At 43.2% G+C, this 21,801-nt stretch overlaps 1 protein-coding gene across 4 annotated transcripts in view; it reads right to left on the bottom strand.

Annotated features, from left to right (window-relative positions):
* Positions 1-4,428: 4,428 nt before the first annotated feature.
* ephb2b (eph receptor B2b) overlaps positions 4,429-21,801 on the bottom strand; it is a 137,199-nt gene continuing 119,826 nt past the window's right edge. The window contains exons 8-16 of one of the 4 annotated variants that reach the window (XM_080460965.1): positions 20,552-20,660; positions 18,244-18,308; positions 16,156-16,278; positions 15,735-15,982; positions 10,845-11,060; positions 10,246-10,395; positions 8,094-8,287; positions 7,058-7,213; positions 4,429-5,380 (exon numbers count right to left, since the gene is read on the bottom strand). In XM_080460965.1, the coding sequence (XP_080317091.1) occupies positions 5,272-5,380; positions 7,058-7,213; positions 8,094-8,287; positions 10,246-10,395; positions 10,845-11,060; positions 15,735-15,982; positions 16,156-16,278; positions 18,244-18,308; positions 20,552-20,660 (1,370 nt within the window). In that variant the 3' untranslated portion in view covers positions 4,429-5,271. Of the gene's footprint in view, positions 5,381-7,057; positions 7,214-8,093; positions 8,288-10,245; positions 10,396-10,844; positions 11,061-15,734; positions 15,983-16,155; positions 16,279-18,243; positions 18,312-20,551; positions 20,661-21,801 lie in introns of all 4 variants that reach the window. The other 3 variants (XM_080460964.1, XM_080460966.1, XM_080460967.1) reach the window with 3 other exon arrangements.

Here is a 21,801-nt window from a genome sequence, read left to right as displayed (position 1 = left end):
GAAAATCGACATACTGAGTCTGGATCATTGTCAAAGATAAAAAGCGGCTATAAACTAAATGTACTCATTGTTTATAGGAGCTCAGGATATAGTTTAGTTGTGTAAAAGAAGTGCTAGTTTGCTCAAAACGAAGCAAACACCCAAAGAAGTTAGGACGTTTACTCGTCTGTTGTTCTGTCTGTGAGCACCTATCATGAACATAAAGCAATACAATCACCATCACAGGGCAGATTCAAGTGGTGTAGAGTTGTGCTCTTATAACATTAAGAAAAACATTTTCAAATCTAAATTCAAAGATGTTGATGGATGAATGATTTATTGTAATTACCCAAACTTACTCTTATCGACATTTTAATTCTGCCATTAAATGTATCCACGGGTCTTTGGTTAACTTGTGTAGTTTGCAATGTCCCAAATGACAAATATTAACTTAATTGTGCAAAATATTAATCACTGAACGTGTGCACGAGCTGACGATCTGCAAACTACGCCAGCATTTCTGGGTATTTCTGCAGACATATTACATTTTATTGGCTTTAAGAAATGAAAAAGTCTTTTTAAGAGGATTTAAAGAAATAAAGTGCTGCTTACAATCTTATTTTATACCAGATCTTTTTTTTTTTTTTTTATTGAGGAGAGTCAAGTTGGGCTTTCCATTTTTAGAAAATAAACCAATGACAATATTACAAATAATGAAATTGTTACATCATTCACAGGGTTACAGTCAATATACATTTATACAGAAATACAGGATCTCCCACATCAGTCACAGTGGTCTAAACCGGCACTGGTCTGCAGCGTGGCCTTCGACGGACCAGGGGAACACGTCGGGCTCCCCTGCCAGCACTAATAACAGCCAGAGTGGTTTTGTGGAGGGGAGGGGGGCGTTTAAGGAAAGGCTGGAGGGGAAACAAAGGAGTACACGGGGGTCATAAGGGGGAACACGAGTGGCAGGATGCCGTAGTGGTACAAAAGTTTGTCCGACAGAGAGGAGGAGGAGGGGGAGGAGGAAGAGGAGGAGGCAGGCCCGTTCTGAGCAGCAGCCAGCGTTCATCCATCAGCAGCCTGCCCCGAACACTGAAGCCCCCACTGGCCCTCTGGACCTAAAAAAAAAAAAAAAAAAAAAAAAAAAATCCACCCCAACAGCAGGGGGCGCCCTGGAGCTGGAGCCGTTGCCACAGGGGGTTGACTCTCAGTCTGACCACACTGCAGGTATCTGGTGTTCAGAAGCAGCCCGGTGGGCGTGGCCTGGCGCAGCCTGTGTTTCCACACACACACACACACACACACTACCATGTAACTGTAACACAGGGTTAACTGTTTTCTTCCCTCTGTCCTTCAGAACTATTGGCACGCTGTGAGGGGCAGGGCCGCCGAGTGGTTTCCGTACTCCAACAGATGTAGGAGAAAAGTACAATATGTTTGGCTAAAAATTTCAGTTGGCAAACGTTGTGTGAAACCATCAGTGGTTACACCGCACTGCATCTACTTTAATTACTGGAGGAATAAAAAAAAAAAAAAAAGAAAAGAAAAAAGTTTTACAACACAGGAAGCGGAGTCCACACGTGTCGGTGGCTGTAGTAAAAGCTTCGTTTTAAAAATACACCTGTCCAGTTAAATAACAGTTTGTGGAGACATAAACAGCTGCACCGAAACGGGGAAATAGGCAAGTGATTGAAACAAAGCACACGATTATCTTTCTGTTATATACAAATTCTTCCCCTGTGACCCAATATTCAGATATATCCAAATGCACCTCCGCACAGAAAAAAAAAAAACAACCCCATTCACACTAATGGACAATAATTTCCCTAAGATGAAATCTTCAATCTGATTTTAGTGGCAATAAAAGAATAATCACATTGAGTGAAAATTATTTTAGAGATATGCCACCATAAAAACTGTGCCAGATGAATTAATAAGTCGTTTCTAGGCGTTTTCATCAATACTCTGGACGTTGGCTGAACGTCATCGCTCAGCTTACGAACACGCCTCTCCTTCCTGCCATCACAATCACAGAATACTGTTTCCAAACTGTGCACATTCGAGTGATTCCAACTCTTCAAGGAGAGAAAACGTTCCGCAAGAAAATAGTTTGCAACATAAAGATCTATTTCTGCACAATAAGTGCGTCTGTCCACCTTGTTTAAGGTAGCTCCTCGACGGAAATGTCAAGGATAATTGCTTGATTAATAACTCCCAAGTCTTTGCAGCATCCGTGGACGAGCATCTGAATGAGCTTTAATGGTGCTGGAAGCAAAAAAAAAAAGAAACCTCACCGAGCATCGTGTGTACTTAGATTAATTCCTCCTGCAGTAAGTGTTTTTCCTGATGACGGGCTGTTTGCTATACCATGAGAAGACGTGCAGGCTCACCGAATAAAACTGATGAGCTGTTACGTTTTGAGAAATGGAAAGGAAAGATCATCTAAAGCTCAGAAAAAAAAAAGAATAAAAATAAAACTGCATGTTGGCATCAGTGGCATTTAGGTCACAGCATCACTCCTCACCCGCGTCTTGGTTATATGACTTAGCAGCTCATGAGTCTCCTCCTCCAGTTTCATATGTTATGAAAAGCTTCCAAGGAAATATTTGTTCTGATGGCTGCAGATGAAAATAACCAAGCAGAGGATTGTGGAGCACAAGAGGAATTTCAAAAAAAAAAAAAAAAATCCCTCCATTCTTGGCTCTGAGCTCTGGGGTAGTGAAAGATAGGCCACAGCCGCGCAGTAAATGAGGTTTTCACTGCTAAAGCTGTGTGTAGTGGTAGAAAGAAAGAAAGAAAGAAAAAAAAAACCTCAGGTCAGCTTCTGAGGATTTGGTGTGGAGGCATTGTCCCGTCCGGAGGACTCTCTTTCACATAGGCGGGAGACGAGTCATGACACAAGTGCACCCGGCGATGAGTGTCAGTCCGTCTGCTGCCGCCGCCGCCGATGCTTTTGAACGCGGCGAGACGAGACGGGACAACTGGTGAGAGGCGGCTGTGTGAAGATCAGTGGAAGCGGTGGACAGGTGGCCCGCAGGCATGCGTATTTTGATTCAGGAGGACAAGAGAAGGGAAGCGGCGCCCGGGACAGAGGGCCTTGTGATCAGGGTGCGGCCGCCCCGCTGTGTCCAGACACATCTGACCGATGGCGCTCAGCTGGGCGCCCGTGTCTGGCCGTCAGGTCTCAGGGCGGAGCGCGGCGGGGGCCCGCTGCTGCTGATATCATTTACTGGCTGTGTACATAAAACTCCTGCCTGATCCACCGTCTCTGGGGAGACGCTGCGGTGCTACAAACTCCACCCCCTCTAAACATAACCCTTCCAACAGGTTACCGACAATAACACAAACAATGATTGACAGCTCTGTACTCATGAGACAGTATTTGTTCACAGAAAAACCTCACACAGAAAATGCGCTTGCTGCCATTAAACTGAAACCCAGGCCTCGTCGCAGGGACATGAAGTTATCTACACGGTTTGTGCATCAATTCAAAAAATACGTTTGAAGCTCTGATGGAAGATGCGGAGTGTTTGTTGGAGTCTGGGAGCAGACTCAGTGCAGAAAAAAAAAAAACAACAACCTCAAAGTAATAATAATAATTCAATAATACCCATACTGACTAACTGCAATAAAATAACACATTGCATTAATTGTTTTTCAATCAACAAACATCTGTAAAGTCTATTCATGCCCACGCTTGCATGTGTGTGTGTAAAATAACCATTTGTGGCATCAAGATTTTAACACTTTAAACATAAAAAAAAAAAAAAAAAAAAGCCATTTAAAATAAAAATAAAAAAACTGGAAGAGGAACACAGAATATAATGCAGCCACACTATAGCCGTTAAAAGTGTGTCAAATCCAAGCTCTCACCAAACAGACTTCTAGTAATTGCGGCAAATCAAAGCACTGTGAAATGAACCACTCACTCAGCATGCGATCAAACACGAGTCCCGACGCTTCGGGAGCGTCTCGGTGTGCGACACGGCAGCGGTGGGGACGAGCGACAGCAGGGAGGATCGCACCTCGGATTGGAGTGTGGACTGATGCAAACAGTAGAACCTGTTTCCTTTTGAGCGAATAAATGCAGGAAGTCACTTAGCGGTTTCTATTTGTTTCGTCGTTGTTCCCCTCAGCCACAAACGACAAGAGTGAAACAGATGTAGTAAATCCTCCCTGTCCGTCCGCTCCCGCGTCTCCCAAGTCGTCATGTTATGGCAGGTCAAGTGCATCTGATATGTACAGTACTGGATCATGACCGGGGGTGAACGGGGAAACAACAAAAAAAAAAAGAGAGTCCTATTTGGCAGGCTGTGAAAAGAAAAGTAAAAGTTTTGTCTTCAGTGAGAGGAAGCATGGTGAGAGGGAGTCTTTGTCCCAAACTGTCACACAATATAGAAAATGACTTGCAATTAGAAATAAAAATGTTTCTTCTTTTTCTTTGAGTGTGGATCCCTCCCGTCAGGATCATCAGTCTGATTGTTGGTGACATCAGTTCGTGCCAAAGGCTGTCCATTTAATGGTTCTTCTTCTTTTGCTTTTTTTTTTTTTTAATTTTATTTGACTGTTACCTGTGGACACTGTTGGTGGAGTCCGTCAGTCTCCGCTGCGGTTTGCCTTTTCAGAAAGCCACGGAGACCCGTCCGTTTCCAACGTGATGTCAAAGATCAAAAAAACCCAAATACAATATCCACACCTGGTTGAACATCTTCTGAACGCTTCCTTTTTCTTTTTTTCTGTTTTTTGATGCCCTTTTAAAGGGTAGCTTTCCTACTCAGTTCGTCTAGTGTACAACCTTATATCATCTATAAATTTAGATAAACTTCGGTTTTTCTTCTTTTTTTTTTCTTTAAAAAATTCTTTACAAAATTAGCAGAACAAACAAACCAAAGAGAAAGAAAAATGAAAAAATGGTGGAAGATTGAAAAAAAAAAAAAAAAAAAAGTGTTGCTGGTCACTTCTCCCGTCCCATGTTTGTGGCTCTGAAGGTGGGTCGGGCTGTGGGGGGCCGTCTGTAGCTTCAGGACTCTTCACAGCGGGTCCCGGGATGGAGGGAGAGGGTCGGGGCGAGCGGATGAGAGGAGGACAGAGAGGGAGGTGAAGAGGGGATGAAAGGGTCGCCTGGTGGGGAGACCAGACACACTGTCACGCGAAAACAACATCCACGCCATCCTCCGCGCCCAGAGCCCTGCATCCCAGCCGCATTTATTTATTCTCTCTCTCTCGCTCTCTCTCTCTTTTTTTTTTCTTTTCCTTTCCTTATCCGCCGCGCTCGTTTCGGGAGGGTCAAACCTCCACCGACTGGATCTGGTTCATCTGTGCCCGCATCATCTGGACGCTGTTGAGAATCTTCTTTTGATGGCCCGCTAACGTCACGCCGACCCTCAGGATGTCACTGTGAGTGTAGACAGAAGCAGATGTCAGACTGATGCTACCACGGGCTACAAACAGCCGCTCAGGACCCATCTGTCCGTCTCCATTCACCTCCCGTATGCATGCGTCTATACAACGACGACCCGGCATTAGCCAGAACAGCCTCCAGAGCGCAACGCTGCATAGAACAACATGAGACATGACAGAGGAAAGCCTGACAAGTGGTATGACAGTAATAGAAGACAGACGTGAAATATTGCCATCCTGACTGGAAACAGTTGTGCGCTCATACATTTCATTCTTTCTGAGCCACAGAGAGCGAATACAATCCCTGTAAAACGTCGCGCAAGTCAAGCTTTTCTGTGACTGGAACTTTCTGGCTGATGTGGTGAGACCCACTCGTGCCCCCAAAATGACAAATTCGCAACATCTCTCTCGGTGAAATCCATCACAGACGCAACATTCGTCACAGAGGCTGTACGTTAAAACAAACAGCTCCACGTTGTACAGAGGCCCAAACATCACCAGGCCATTGTTTGTTAAAGGCTTTCCTTTCCATGAAACTCTGGGATCGCTCGGTCTCTGTGCAGAATCTCAGCAGTAACCACACATGTTGGATCACACATTACCATCTGTTTTGTTCAAGAACTTGAGAGGTAATTATTTGTACGTGTTTATCTACAAATACAATTTTTTTTTTAATTTTCTTTTGTATGTGTTATTTTGATTTAAAAAAAACAAAACAAAACCCAAACACATGTAAATCCTCTTGTTTTTATGAGGTACTAACTTTTGTGACTCATGAAGAAAATGTCCTCCCCGTTATATATATATAACAAAATGTGTTGAAAGCAGATGTAAAACTGAGCTAAATCACACATATTTCACAATTTAGTGTCCCACTGTATTGAATTCATCTACTATCACATGCTATGAAATCTTACGAGCACACACACACTATCACAGATTGCTCAGCCGCAACAATATGAGTACGAACAAGAGATTAACTTTTTCATGAGTGGAATATATTGAAAAGTGAAAAATAGTGATGGCTTCATGACTTGGTAAGAGCTTTTCTAATTTGCAGGTATCAAAAGAGGTCCGAGGAAGGAAGAATGGTGAACCCGGGACAGAGTCATCAACGGGCAAACCTCACTGATGCATGGTCCAAAAGAGGCCCGCTTCACCACTTAGAGGAATTAATCTGCTGCTGATCTATGTGCCGGCTATCACAGGACACCTTCAGAGATCCAGTGGAGTCCCGTTTCCACAGGCTGCCGCTGTTTTGGTAGTATAACGGGAACTACACGATTATAGGTGGTGATCGATCATGTTATGGCTGAATGTGGAAGAAAGGACCTTGAATCTGTCACATACTGTCTATGGAGATGAGACACATCTCTTGGATTCCATGATCCTTTGTTGTCGATGTCACTTGCTTTATAAAGAGCTGAACTGGGGTCAAACATCTCCAGCTGCACTTCAGAATAAAGGGTGTCTTCCACTACCCATTGCCTTGAAAGTAGGAGCTTAAATCTGCTAACTGCATGCAGCACTCGTGTCTTTCATAATGAGCCGGAGGCAGAGTCTGGTGCTCGTTGGGGTTTTGGGGAAACACCAGACTTGACAACCCCACTTCCCTGTGATCGTTTCCATTGTGCTTATCAGAACCAGAAATGTAGAAAGCTTTGCCACTTACTCCATGGTCATCTGAGACACCACATCAAATGTAGAGAAGTCAGCGTTGGCAAAGTTGTCTTTGTACTGGCCCATCTTGATGGCATCCAGCCACTCATCCACGTTGCTGAAGCTGGAGAAGTCTGGGATGCTGCGGTCCAGCAGAGGGAGGTGAACACTGAGGAGCACACGAGCAGGAGACGTGAAGAAGACAGATAATACGAGATGGCAGGTCTAACATCATACTCAGCCCGGACCACCTGCATGTGATTCAAACGTGAATTATTACATTACTTTTTCAAAACGCTCGGATGGAACTTGAGAGGATCTCAATGGCCTTATCCGTGAACTATTATTTTCCAAACTGTATCCCCATAAAGTGCATTTTCCAAATGAAGTGATAGGCTGCTGGGAGCCAACATATTCGCTCGGTGTCTGCGGAAAATCCGACCCTTGCTCCTGCACTCCACCACAAATGAAAGTACACACGGGCATAATGGAAATCAGCAAACCCCGGTCCTCGAAGAAAGCCAACACCCAGAGCAGAAAGCTCTCGAAAATGTTTTGTTTTGAAAATTTCACAACTGCTTCAATTCAGGATTCGCCCGGAGCACTCGTGGGGAGCATCTGATCTATCAAACCGAAAGGCTCTAATTTACATAACCGCTTGGCGCCAGGAGAAACAAGAGACACTTGTGTTCGGCAAAAGTGAACCGTGCCACGGACGACACAGTGGCAGGAGCAATGGATTTCCTGTGAGGAGGAGGAAATTCTTCATAAAGAGAAACACTCAGACACATCATGTTGTTGTAGATGTTATCCACGGCCGTGTGAAACGATGCTGAATTCAAAGGCCTCTCGTGTAGGACGCCTATAGAGACCAGATAGAAGACATATGCTGGTACCACACACAAAGAGTGATGAGCCAAGCAAAGGAGACCAGAAAAATCATACATTTAACACGAGACAGCAGCATATTCTGTGGCTGCGCCATCGCTGACAAAGCAAACCAAACTAAATCACATCAAACAAATTAGATCAGGCGTCTGGTCACTCACCCTGAAGAGAGCGGGGTCATGGCCTTCAGCGTATTGGGGTTGCGGATCATCTTGTCGAGGTTGTTGACGATCTGGCTGTACTTGGGCCTGTTGTTGCGGTCCTTCTGCCAGCAGTCCAACATGAGCTGGTGCAGCGCGCTGGGACAGTCCATGGGTGGAGGCAGCCGGTAGTCTTGCTCTATGGCGTTGATGACCTGCAGGGGGAGACACAGATCTCTGAGGGTCAAGCTGAGGCTTCACAAAGAGGACACACACTGTAACTCCAAATTTAACGGTACGGTCTGGCAACAGTAGAGCATCACAAAGAAAAATATTCTTATGGAGAAACTTGCAGAAATGTGTGAATCAGGAGTAAAAAGCAATGCTTTGGTTGTGTATTATTGTTATAAACAGAGGTTGGGCAACAAGTTCTCTGACACCCAAACAAAAAAACAAAACAAAAACAATCTGTGGCCCTCATAAATAAATCAAAGTTGCATATCCCGATTTTACTCCAAAGCTTCTTTTTGTACATGGTTTCACTCTTCCGTTTTCCAATAACGAGCGTTGGTCTTCCTCCAAAGAATAGATAAAGTAAATGTTTCATGACGTGATTTATGCAGCGATGTAGATGGAGACAATGAACGCTAGTGTTCCGCTCTTGGCTTTTTTTATGTCATATTTCCCATTTTTATGCAATCTACTTAAAGAAATCTGGAGGTTTATGAAGAAAATATGTCTGTGGTGGAGAAAAGTGCTCATAAAACCTGAAACATGTAAAGAGGCAACAAACAGACGCTGCTTTTCTGTGAGGTCACAAATCAAGTCAATTGCATACGAAGCACTGGAGTGTTTGTGAAAGCTTCATCATATTTTAAGGCACAATGTAAAATATAAGTTGGTAAAAGTAGCTGAAACACTTTACAGAAAGAAAATAATAGATTTCTGTGAAATTCACCTGTATATTAATACTTCAGGAAAGCACATGTGCTTTTCTGACTCCTGCAGAGTTTTCAGTCGATGTACTGAAATAGTTCTCCGCCACAGATTCAATCCAGCTGGGAAACTTCCCCACAGGTTGCATTAAAGCCATAAGTTCATAATAACTACACTATGTTAGCGTTTCTTTGGATAATATCCCAATCGTATGTAAAGTTCACAACAGTCACACTTAATAAGAGGCAAATATTGGCAGTAATGCTCTCTACTGTGATGAACAGGAAAACAGCGCCGGCGCCACCCACTTTGTTCTGAAAATGCTGCAGCAATAATATTCTGCCCTTCTCCCGAAGAGTCCAAACTTTGGAGTTATGGTTATCGCCCAAACATATAAAGGTACAAAGGCTTATATTTGTGCACAAATCACCACATTAGTTTTGCCAGTGTGGAGTTGTGAAAGACTGTTAGGTCAGAGAGAACATAAACCTTTTTCCACCAACTTCACATTTCCACTCGCAGGCTGCCAGGCGGTGACTTCATCTTGGGCCTTTACAATGTATTTAATGCGCTCTCTCTGTAAAGTCACCTTTAAAGATGTGCCTGGCTCAAGTCGTTGATGTTGTTGGTCGGGGGAGCACGCAGAGGTGGTGCTCGGTTAACAGAGTGGAACAACCCAGAGGACACTTGTGACGAGGACGTGCAATCCCCTGCTCATTATCGGGGCCATTAAAGAAGCTCCATTCAGACCCAGATTAATCTCATTCATGAGACCTCCAAACGAGGACCCCGATGGAGCAGAAACACTATCTGGAGCTGCTAATAAGATAACCGTTGAGGTCCTCAGTCCCTCTTAGCACATTAGTGTTCTCACTTTCAATTTGAAACTATTTTCATTATCTCTCCCCCCATAATTTTCGCTCTCCTCCACTACCCAGAGGGAGATAGGAAATGGAGGCTCCAGTCAAGAGCAGAAATTGTCCACTGAGCACTGCTGTGCATTGCAAATGGTCTGATTATGTCTCTGTGGTGAGTGCGGGGTAATTTCATATAAAACCCATGTGTGAAAAGCCGCTGTTTAGCTAAGAAAAGCAGATACAATGACAAATTGCATCTCGGAGGAATTTGAGGCTGTAATGAAACTCAGAAATGTAGCGAGGCCTCACGGAGAAAGCTTCGAGGGCAAACTTTGAAACAAGAATCAACGGCACATTTGAAACTTTGGTTGAGTACTCACGTCCTGGTTGGTCATGTCCCAGTAAGGCCTCTCTCCGTAGGACATGACTTCCCACATGACGATCCCGTAGCTCCACACATCGCTGGCTGACGTGAACTTCCTGTACTGGATGGCTTCGGGTGCAGTCCATCGGATAGGGATCTTCCCTCCCTGTTGAACACAAAGGGCACAACCTCAGCAAGAGCAGCGAGACCGAAACCCGACCGTCACAGTGTCCTGGCCTCGGAGAGAGACACCGTTCACGGCCACAATGCTGGCGGTAATTCAAACTGGGAGATGGATATAACAAAACCCCTGGGAGGAAAGCGCGGTACATTAAATACTCTAGTCGGAGGAGGAGAAGAACAGGTGAAAGGGTGTTGTTTGTCTTGATGGAGAGACAAATGTGGGAGTGCACTTTAGTGTATACCTTCGAACCTGGATTAACCCTTAACGTGTCCTATTAAACTCTGAAAACACTGCATGAGCCAAATGCTCAAGTAAGGTATATATAAAAAAAAAATAGAAAACATACATCACTTTCATTCTAGAATAGAGTGAGGCCCAGCTTTGGCATCTTTTCTATCATGTTGTGATAACAAAAAATAAATCTTTCATACCAGAGCACTCGTGTACGTGGGGTCTGATGTATCATCCTCCAGGAAGCGCGACAGGCCGAAGTCCGACACCTTGCACACAAGGTTGCTGTTGACCAGGATGTTTCGGGCAGCAAGGTCGCGGTGCACATAATTCATGTCGGCAAGGTACTTCATGCCCGAGGCGATGCCCCGGAGCATACCGACGAGCTGGATCACAGTGAACTGCCCATCGTTTTGCTGGAAAACAGACACATCGGCTTACGGAGCTGTACAGCACGGAGCAGCAGGGGAGATTCTCTACAGCTACTGACCCATAAGATACACGAATATCTTCCCAACACAGATGTTTATATCAATAAAATAATTGTTCTAACTTTTTAGTGTGTTTTTGTTGTCGCTCTTTTTATAGGAGTAATATGACAGAGTGGAATTCACCCCGTAGTGTTTATTTCATATAGCAGCAAAACAAACTAATGCATAAAAATAAATAAATATAATGATAGAGGAACCGTTATGACAGAATTTCCAGGTTCCTGTCAATCTCATTATATAATGCGTTTGAACAGGGGAAAAAAAAAAATGTATTCATCCCCTACAAGCTTGTAACAATTGCTCTTAATAATGCCTCTATCTTTTGGCTTTATCTATTTGATTTTCTATTTTGTTTATGATTTGCTTGTTAAAGGGATGTAGTCCAGCCAACGTGGGCTGAATTCAGCGAAGATGGCCACATGACAAATGATAATGTACTTGCTACAGAGTAATGCATTTAATATCTCCTAAAAATACAAGCCAACAGATTCACAAAGGATAATAAGGTATATCAGGATTCCTCCTCAAATTCTGCCCACCTTAAGCAGAGTTAATGTTAATACACACATTGGCCTTTGCCTTTTCTGTACATTTAATTTCCTGGAATAATTAATCCAGAAGCCGCAATACACATTGACTTCACCTCCTTTATCTAATTAACACCTTGAGCAAGAGTATGCAATTATCACGGTTAAAGTTAGAAGCAGTTTGACAGGTGATGACTTCTTTGTTTCAGTGTGCTGAAGTGAGCCGTGATCTACAGGAGAACATGTGGTGAAAAGATAAGACCGCTTGCATTTGGATCAATATGGAGAATAAATACTGAGATTACCCAAAAGGGATGTACACAAATTCAAGTAATTCATTTGAAAATGTGTGCTTGGAATACAGCCTTAACAAGATCAACATAGAAATGTTATTTTAAAGTATTAGCTTCACTGAAACCCTGCAGATTCCTAACAGTAAAAGCTTGGGTTGGGATCGCTGGCCTTGGTGGGGCTGGGTGGGACCAGGCCGGGCCTGGCCAGCAGTCCACAGCTGTTCCCCCTCCTCAGTTTGGTGAAGGCTTTATCCCATACATGGGGAACGTCTGGAGCAGTAGTGCAGCTGTGCTTCCAACTGTGCACACCTGCACTCTCCCCACCACCCACCACGATGCCCGGAAAAACAAAAGGATTCCAGAGAATGGGGCATAGGCGCTCGGGGCCGGGTGTGGACAGACACAGAGACTAAGCGGGGGAATTGGAAGGGCAGGCGTGCACGGCCAAATACCTCCAGCCTATCGCTCTTTCAAACGCTTCGCTGCTCATTAGTTGAGTGGAGGCTTCTCCTTACATCAAGCTGCCGCTTCTTGTGTAACCACAGCAATTAAGCAGAATGCATTATTCATGAAACCTTTTTCACAAATACACATCTCCATCCAATCTGAGCGCCGTGTTTGCATATACTTTAATTGGAAAAATTTCTCTAAAGTCTTCGGGGTCAGGTCAGCTGCAGGAAATAACCCTAGAAATTCTACATAAAGGTTTATGGTGACTTATATGGAAATGTTTTACATCAAGAACTGACTTTTATCCTCTGTACTTTCTCCAGCTTATGTCTGCAGACACCATCCCAACTCTGATCGATCTCCTCCTGCTCTTACTACCACGTGGGTTTTTCTGCATAAGGCAGCAGGGAAGACATTCCTTTATCACACAACACAGCACAGAGTCTGCAGTGACCATTTTAAACAACCGCCCAACAATCACCTCTGTGAAGACACAAACCACGCTCTAAGGCTTCGACGCCGTCAGCAAATGTTGTCACACACTGTCACTGTGAGGTGCTGCAGACGTTCCCTGTTGTTTTGAGTACAATGCGCTGTCAAATATGTTTAGCAAACATCTACATATACACAAACACTTTTCACCGCAAGATCAAATTCCAAAAAGAGCTGATGCTTTTGCTTCTCAGAGGTTGGAGGCAGAATGCAAATAACGACGCTGAACCCTGAACAGCGTGCTGACAGGAGCATCGTTTCTCTCCCTTCAGATTGGTTTTGATGTAGTCGAGGAGGAGGAAGCTTAAACCGACTACTACGGAGGGTACTGAACTGGCAGAAATTATGTAGAGGGAGACATTTGCAGGCAGACTAGTAATTATCTTTAATTATTCAGTTACAGTGCTTCTCAAAAAAAAAAAAAAAAAAAAAAAAGACTTATTAATTGCATGCATAGTTTACTGTTTCTTTTCCCACACATGCATTAACAACAAAGCAGTGCTTACTCTATTTTTTTTAAAGGCTTAAATCATAATCCTGCAATGTTGCGGTACTTATCATTTTAAACAGAACGCATACATCATGAGTTGTTTACCTAAAAAGGGCTTTTATTGAAAATATTACACTTTCAGTCTTTCTATAAATCACATGCTCTTTTCTGCAAATGCTACAAATGCAAAGCGAGCAATTACAGGAGATGAAAGCTTCGTAAAATAAATTACTTTAAGCCCAATAGAAACATTCCCGGACCGGTGGTGATAGTTAGTCTGACATTTCATCTCACAACCAGCTCCATTTTTAAACATCTGACATCTCATTTTAAGTCCCGCAAAGTATTTGAATTATTAATGCAGGTCGTAAAGAGGTGGGTGGGGTGGAGCAGTGTGGTGAGGCTGCTTTGCTGTAATATCCTTTTCTTTGCTAGTTTCTAATCCATACAAAATCCAGTGAATGTGTGAGCAATGTGTATTGCATGTCTGGGAGACGAGGTTACGTTGAATTTCTATTTGCATCCATACATTGTGCGGCATAATTCCCAGAAAAGGATAAAACTGTGGAGTAAATAATCTTAATTTTCAGGTGAAGATGCGTTTTAAGGTTGAGCTAAGTGAGGTTAAGATAAGGATGGAAGTTAATATATTTCACCATCTCATGTTCAATGTCTTCCCCAGCTTCCTATCTTAACCTTGGCCATCACGACTAAGTGACTAACCCAACAAATATAGCGCACTCTCACCTTTTCTGCTCCCACAGTAAGAGAATACACGGTTGTGTGTGTGTGTGTGTGTGTGTGTGTCTCCAGGGTGTACCCTTCACCCATAGTCAGCTGGGACTTGAAATGGATGGATGAGAAGACGTAGTTTTCGTTCTCAGGTTACTATTAAGTTAATGACAGAGTTCGAGACAGTTTCAGTGGGAGGCACTTGAGTTGTGACGGTTCTGGTGAAAGTGAGCAGATAGTGAAATGCGTCGAGTCGACGACTTGGTCCCACGTTGAATACTCAACAAACCTACATGGTTTGTTAATATTAATATCAACCTTCAGATATCGGTTGTCTGAATAAGCAGGAATCAGTATTGCTGAACAATTAAATCAGAGTTTTAAAGAGCGCACTTTACAAACTCTAGAAAACCATAATTAGGATTTAATAATGGTGGCATTTAGATTTCTAACACACAACTGCTCATTTCTCTAACAACTGTTTTTAGTAAATATACTCAAGTTTCTTGGTTTGGTGTGACAATAGGAAGAAGAGAGGTTGGCTTCCTTTGTGGGTAATAATATGTTCTTAATATAGCAGGGGCGTTTGCCTCGCGTCAGTTTTTTTGACAGGTAGTGAGCAGGTAACTCCTCAGTTGTCCTCAGAAGTGAAAGTGACAATGTTCGACAGCGACGTCAGAAACTCTCATTACGCCAAGCTCGTTCCGTCAATTTCTACCCGGGTTATAATAAAAGCCTTGAAATGAGACCTCCAAGCTTCAAAGAATTGAAGCAGCTTGTCCCGTCGGGCTGTCATTACTGTTAGTTAGCACACACACGCACGCACGCACGCATGCACGCACACGCACGCACGCACGCATGCACACACACACACAAAATCCTCATCCTGAGTAAGCTGGAGGCAGCTTCAGCAAACCACCACCCTGACCTGGATCAAGCTGTATAAGGAGACGGCAAATTTAAAGTATTATGGTTATAAATCTACAGACCAATTTATATATCTAGATTCATACCTTGCTGAATACCATGTTAAGCATTTCTTTTTTTCTCCAAAGAGAGTACGAGTACTGCTGGAGTTCATAATATTTACAATAAAAGGACAAAAACAGTCATTCTGACACAGACTGGTGTGTATGGTGGCATTGAAACAATAATAAGAAGGGAAGATTCAATCATAAGCTGTCAGAATTAATCACTCATAAGAACCCACTGAAGACGAGCCAAAATAAACTAAATCACTGCAATGTGAGTCAAACCTGTCAAGAACACTCAGGGCAGAGTGACTACAATGGCATCTTGTGGTTATTACATACTCTCCAAAACCTGGTTCATCTTAAATCTGGTCATGGATTTAACAGATTTGCAGTAAAGCATTTGTTGTTTGTTTTCTTTCAGATTCATAGTATGCTTCATAAAACAAGGTGGTGAACTGATGGTGCAAAGCTTTTGGAAGAGGAGGAGGAGGCTATTGAGGAAATGGTTTGAACCCACTGATGAAGACTACAATTGTTTTCCCAATATTAACAAATGAAGTACTGGCTCAGGAAACCCACTGTCTGTTCTACTGAAGACTACTAGAAAAACAACACATAATATGTAAAGAAAGTCTGCTCACTCTGAGAAACGAGTCCAGAGATCCATTCTCCATGAACTCGGTGATGATCATGACAGGACTGCTTTTGGTAACCACGCCCTCCAGGTGGATAACGTTGGGGTGGTCGAACTGGCCCATGATGCTGGCCTCGCTCAGGAAGTCCCGCCTTTGCTTTTCTGTGTAGCCAGACTTGAGGGTCTTTATAGCCACGAACATTTCCCGTTTACCGGGCAGCTTTAGGTTTCCACTGCACACTTCCCCGAACTCTCCTGTGTGAACAGGGACACATGGAAAGCGAAGAGCAGCACATTATCATCTTAAAGTAAAAAGGAGCAACTCAAAGTAAGATATTCTGCATTGTACATTTATATAGAAAATTAGCTGACGGCCAAACTATTGTGTAGTGCATTTGATCCATGCTTCAGTCAGATATTTCCATTACCTGCACCAATGACCTGCTCAATCTTCACACAGGATATATCAATCTCCTTGGCAAACTCCCTCACAGCCTCGTTGGGGTCCTCATATGTGAATGGATCAATGTAAATCTTCATTCCTGGAGTCACTTAGAAAAAGGAAAGAGACGCTAAAGTATTTCGTTCTCACGCTTGCAGGTCTGTGGGCTCTCACAGTCAAACGCAGCGAGGCACACAACAATCAATTTACCTTGCACCGACACACTTCTCTATGATTATCTGATTTCCTGGGTGACATTCAGACAATGGAGGTTGAAAGATGGAGGACGGAGGGTGGTCACAAGAAATAGTCATCATAAGTATCTTATTGCTACTGAGTGCGTACATTTGGCAAATATATATATATAGATATATATATATATATATACAGAGAGAGAGAGAGAGAGAGAGAGAGAGAGAGAGAGAGAGAGAGAGAGAGAGAGAGTCACAGAGCCATTAACACTCAGGAGAGAAACCTAGGCCCATATCAGCATCACTCTGCTCCACTCCAAGAAATAAATTGGCTATCTTAAGCCCCGATGCCAGGTAAATTGGCTTAAGGTGGCCTTTAAGTGTTCAGGGACTTAAGTGTCCCGAGTTTTAAATCCGATTATTCGGCTCATACCTCCACATCAGGCCTGAGGCTACTTGAATGGATAGTGAACTCATGCCTAATGCAGCTCCAAAAACAAGAAGAATATGCAGAAAACTTGGCACACTTACGCAGCAGAGGCATACTGCGGAGATGAACAGATGGAGAGCATCAAGGCGAACCCCCCCCCCCCCCCCCCATTACTAAACTCTACAATCTTTCCAAGATGAAGCACTGTTCAACACGGCGCCTTCCTGCATGGCAAAGACCACCAAGAGCAGGGGCGGATGCTTGAACTGCGACTGGTGTGAGGACAGGAAGCACGCAGGACACTTTGGCTTCTCGTGTTTGTAGCTGTGCCTCTTATTGGCACACCGCTACTGGTCTGTTCAGCACAGTGTGATCGGACAACTCGCAAGAGAAGGATGACGCGAGGTGGTAATTACAAATATAACCATCACGACTACGTGGCCCACCCTACCCCTCACTCTCACCTCACTGTAAACATCGCCCTTGAGACAAAAAAAAAGATGGGAATCTTACTCCACAAGTGCATGTGCTCCCAGTTTCCCAATGTATTGTGTGTGTGTGTCCCCGATTGACCTTGTAAGGACCTTGGGTGCAAAAAAATTATGTTTTACGAATATGGATGTGGTCTAGAATTTGCCTCTTCGTAGGACCTTGCAAACTAGGAGAACATGACACACGTTACGTTTAACTTACATCGTGTGTATATGTGAGAGTTAAGATGGGGCTACAATTAGGCTAAACCTTAATTAAGACCATTTTGGGCAAAGGAAATGCATTCCTTCAATGGGAAGGCCTCACAAAGATAGCATTGCCGGCGCCTGTCTGTGTGCACAAGCTGGTAATTCCACAATGAGATCAACAAATTAATATCAAGTCATGAAATCTTGGAGATGGAGACATTTCTGATTTAAAATTAGGCAGGAGAAAGACGGACTAGGTTTAATATCTTCAATGAATCCACAGTGGAATCAATCCTCAGCTCTCTCTCACAGATCTCTGCATTGTTGTCATTTAGGCTCTGTGCTACTGTACCACACAGAGAAGGAATCACAGAGTAATTCCATTCATTCACCAAGTCTTTTGAATTTTTCAACAATGCCAAATGACTTATGCACATTAGCATGTTAATGGCCTGAACGTGAGAGAAGACTGACCTATTTCTAGTACAATGGATTTAGTTAACTATGAAACGTGATGCTGCAGCACACACTCGAACACAGCGGTTGCAATGTGGTTAAAACTCGTTTCATGGAGGGGGGGTGGGATGGGGTGGGGGGGATGGTGGGTGTCAAACAACAGGCAAAATTACTTGGGAAGTGGGGGGACGGGCAAATACACCATAGCCAAGGACGGCAGCATGCAAGGTGGTAGCCATGGAGACAGGTGTGTGAGGCAGCAGAGGGGCTTAATGTGTGATGAGCGGAGGCAGGGAGGAGTGGTGGGTTTTACTCACTGTGGCCGCTGGTGTAGTGCTGCAGTTTGTCGGTGTATTCTGAATCAGCCCGGTCGAAGCCACGCCTCCTGGGGGAAAGACAAAGAACTCTAGCTCTGGTTTGAAGAGGGGGAGCGGGGAGGAGGAAGGGGAGAGGCGCAGATCAAAACACCCTCTGGTCTACCTTCGCTTAAGAAACGCCAGCAACGGCGAGGCTTAGCAAGAAGCCTTTGTTTGGTTTGGTTTGCTGTACAGAGAACCTACCGTGAAGGTATACGATGGCACACACACACACGCACACACACGCACACACACACACACACACACACACACACACACACACACACACACACACACACACACACACACACACACACACACACACACACACACACACACACACACACACACACACACACACACACACACACACACACACACACACACACACACACACACACACACACACACACACACACACACACACACACACACACACACACACACACACACACACACACACACACACACACACACACACACACACACACACACACACACACACACACACACACACACACACCTCTGCTGGAAGGTCATGTGTGGATAGCAACGGTTAATGTTAATCAGTTAAAAGCACTTACACGATGACCTGACAAAGCAAAGGACTAAAACACAGCAGTTGTTCCATTATGATGTTTATCATTAAGTGTTTACGTATCAAAAGTGTTGCTCAATTTCATTTCATTTCCAGTATTGCTCCATGAACACCCTTTTCACTGTTGAACGTGATCGCTTCATGTATTCTGCAGCGGTATTCGATTCACCATTAATTGTTCGGAAAAGGCATAAAGAACTTCACCAATAAAGGGTTAATACTACGGGAGGTGGTGATAGTACTATTACTAATGACTCTAAAGGCACAAAAACATTACTAATTTTCCTTTAGACGGGTTAATGACGTGGGTAGCATGACACGTTGTGGTCGAGCGCGGTAACTTCCCAGAGGCTCTACTCAAACACGCAGCGAAAGCATTAGTAGGTCTATGATTTAGTCTCTGAAGCAGGACAGAACAAATGTCTATTAGTCAGAATCGCTTTGTCACAGACGGGAGGAAAAAATAATTACAAATGAAGTGAACGAGAGTGGGGTGATACCATATCTCTGGATCAGATTCCAATCCGGTGTAACCAATCCATCTTTAAACCGACTTCTTTGTCACAATAAAGCTCTCACTTTAAGCCAGAGGGATTCTCAGGAGTCACATTAATTTATATTCATACTGATGAGATTATGAGAGAGAGAGAGAGAGAGAGAGAGAGAGAGAGAGAGAGAGAGAGAGAGAGAGAGAGAGAGAGAGAGAGAGAGAGAGAGAGAGAGAGAGAGAGAGAGAGAGAGAGAGAGACCTGATATTTGATCAGAAACCAAGCCGAAACAGAAATAAGATATTTAAAAGCAAGAACAGGTTCTCACTGCGGCTGCGACTTAAGATCGTTTTCATTGTTGACTAATCTGTCAAACATTTCTTTTTCTTTGTTTTGTCAACTTGTGTTTCCCAAAGCTGAAACTGCAGCTTTGTTTTGCCTAGAAGAAACCATGAGCAACCCAAACATATTGAGTTTACTGGCATGTTCATATCTATGAAGTCTAACTCTGAGAAGTTTAATGTTAACAAGATTCAAAACAGTCATTTACTGAATTTATTCATGAGATCGTTTCATTTTCTGTTTCTGGTTTATAATAGTTTCCAAAAGCCACAGAGTCGTTCATTTTTTCCCAGCCCACAGTGCAGGACGCAACTTTCCAACCATCATGATTTCAAATGGCGATAAACTACATGGGAGCCGGACCTTCTTACCACTTAACAAAAATAAAAGAAAATACCAGGGTTAATCTGGAAAACAACTCACTTATATTCAGAAATACTTCTTGTGCATGCTTCTGTCAATCATAATGCTGCACAGGTGCTGACCAACACTTTTAATACGAGAGGTCCTGCTGGGAACTGAAATTTTAACCTTGAGCCATAAACTTTTGATACTCATTGACGAGAAACAGCCACAGAGCTTGAATTTAAGAAAAGCTGACTTTTATATGTTGTTTCTGCTGCTGAAAGACTGGAATGTATTAAGAATTCATATATCTGAACCGGGGTGTTTTTATATCGACAACTCACATTTATGAGGCCGACGGACCTCCTGTGACTTTATTTAATAAAAACAAAAGTTTGAGAAAAAGGGTGGGATTTATTATTATTGTTTTTAAGCAGGAACAGTTATGTAATACCGGCGGGCAGTTTTTATCAAGATGGCGACAGGACTGACTCACCGATTACAGACGATGATGATGACGACCACAGCGATGAGGAAGACCAGCCCAGCAGCAGCTGAGCCGATGATGAGAGGCAGCTTCTCCTGAATGCTGGTGTTGTACTCCTCTATAAAACAGACAGAAACACACACAGATAAACATAATGCCGATCATCCGCACACCCACACCCACGCACATACCGTACACACACACACACTCACACACAAGCACGTGTGCGCACGCTGAGTCTCAGGCTGAAACATATGGGCAAGCATCTGAGCCGCCACTGCGTATGGAGGGAGCAATGGGTGACAGACAGACATACGGCTGGGTGAACTAATGAGCGCTTTGGCATCTTGACTGGCTGTACGGACCATTTTCCAAAGCACACACTGAATCTGCTCAGATGCTGTAGATACGGACAAATCATCTGGCAGTAAGTGTGTGAAGTGAGGAGAGAGAGAGAGAGAGAGAGAGAGAGACAGAGAGAGAGAGAAAGAGAGCATGTTTGGGTGAGACCCAGACCGGTGAGGCAGCCAAGAATGGGAAACAAGTGAATGAATGGGCAAAAAAAGAAAAAAGAAAAAAGAAAAAGACAGCCAAATTCTTCTCGAGTGCCACAAATGACACAAGACTTCATGATGTTTGTGATTTCCCAAAAGTTTACCTGCATAGAATTAAGTATTGCAAAACTGTTAGATCTATCTATCTATCTATCTATCTATCTATCTATCTATCTATCTATCTATCTATCTATCTATCTATCTATCTATCTATCTATCTATCTATCTATCTATCTATCTATCTATCTATCTATCTATCTATCTATCTATCTATCTATCTATCTATCTATATATACAGTATATGTATGCTTTTATAACTTTTTAAGTTTGGTTCCTATCTTGTTTAGGAATTTTTGAAGAGTGTACAAATTCCAAAATAAAGCACTTCCTCACAATATCTTATCTATATCATTCATGTATTATATCACTTTTTCTGGTTGTGTTTATTTTATAGACAACATAAATAGAAATAAAAATAAAGAAAACTCGTTGAGTATTTGATCGGTGGATTTATGAAACAAAACAAATAGCAGCATTCATATGTTTAGAAACGTTCTGTTGTGCTGTGAAACCTTTGTCCATTAAGATTATGGCAATGAGGAAGAGTTAAAAAAGACGGTTTAAAAAAAAGGGTGGAATTGTGACTTCTGTCACTATCATAAAAAAAGCACACCTCATTTGTTTTGATTGCTCATAAAGACTTGG

This window comes from Lipophrys pholis, assembly GCF_963383615.2.
Source record: "Lipophrys pholis genome assembly, chromosome: 4".
Lineage (NCBI taxonomy): Eukaryota > Metazoa > Chordata > Actinopteri > Blenniiformes > Blenniidae > Lipophrys > Lipophrys pholis.
The sequence above is the reverse complement of the archived record's forward strand: the minus strand, read 5'-3'. Positions and strand labels throughout refer to the sequence as shown.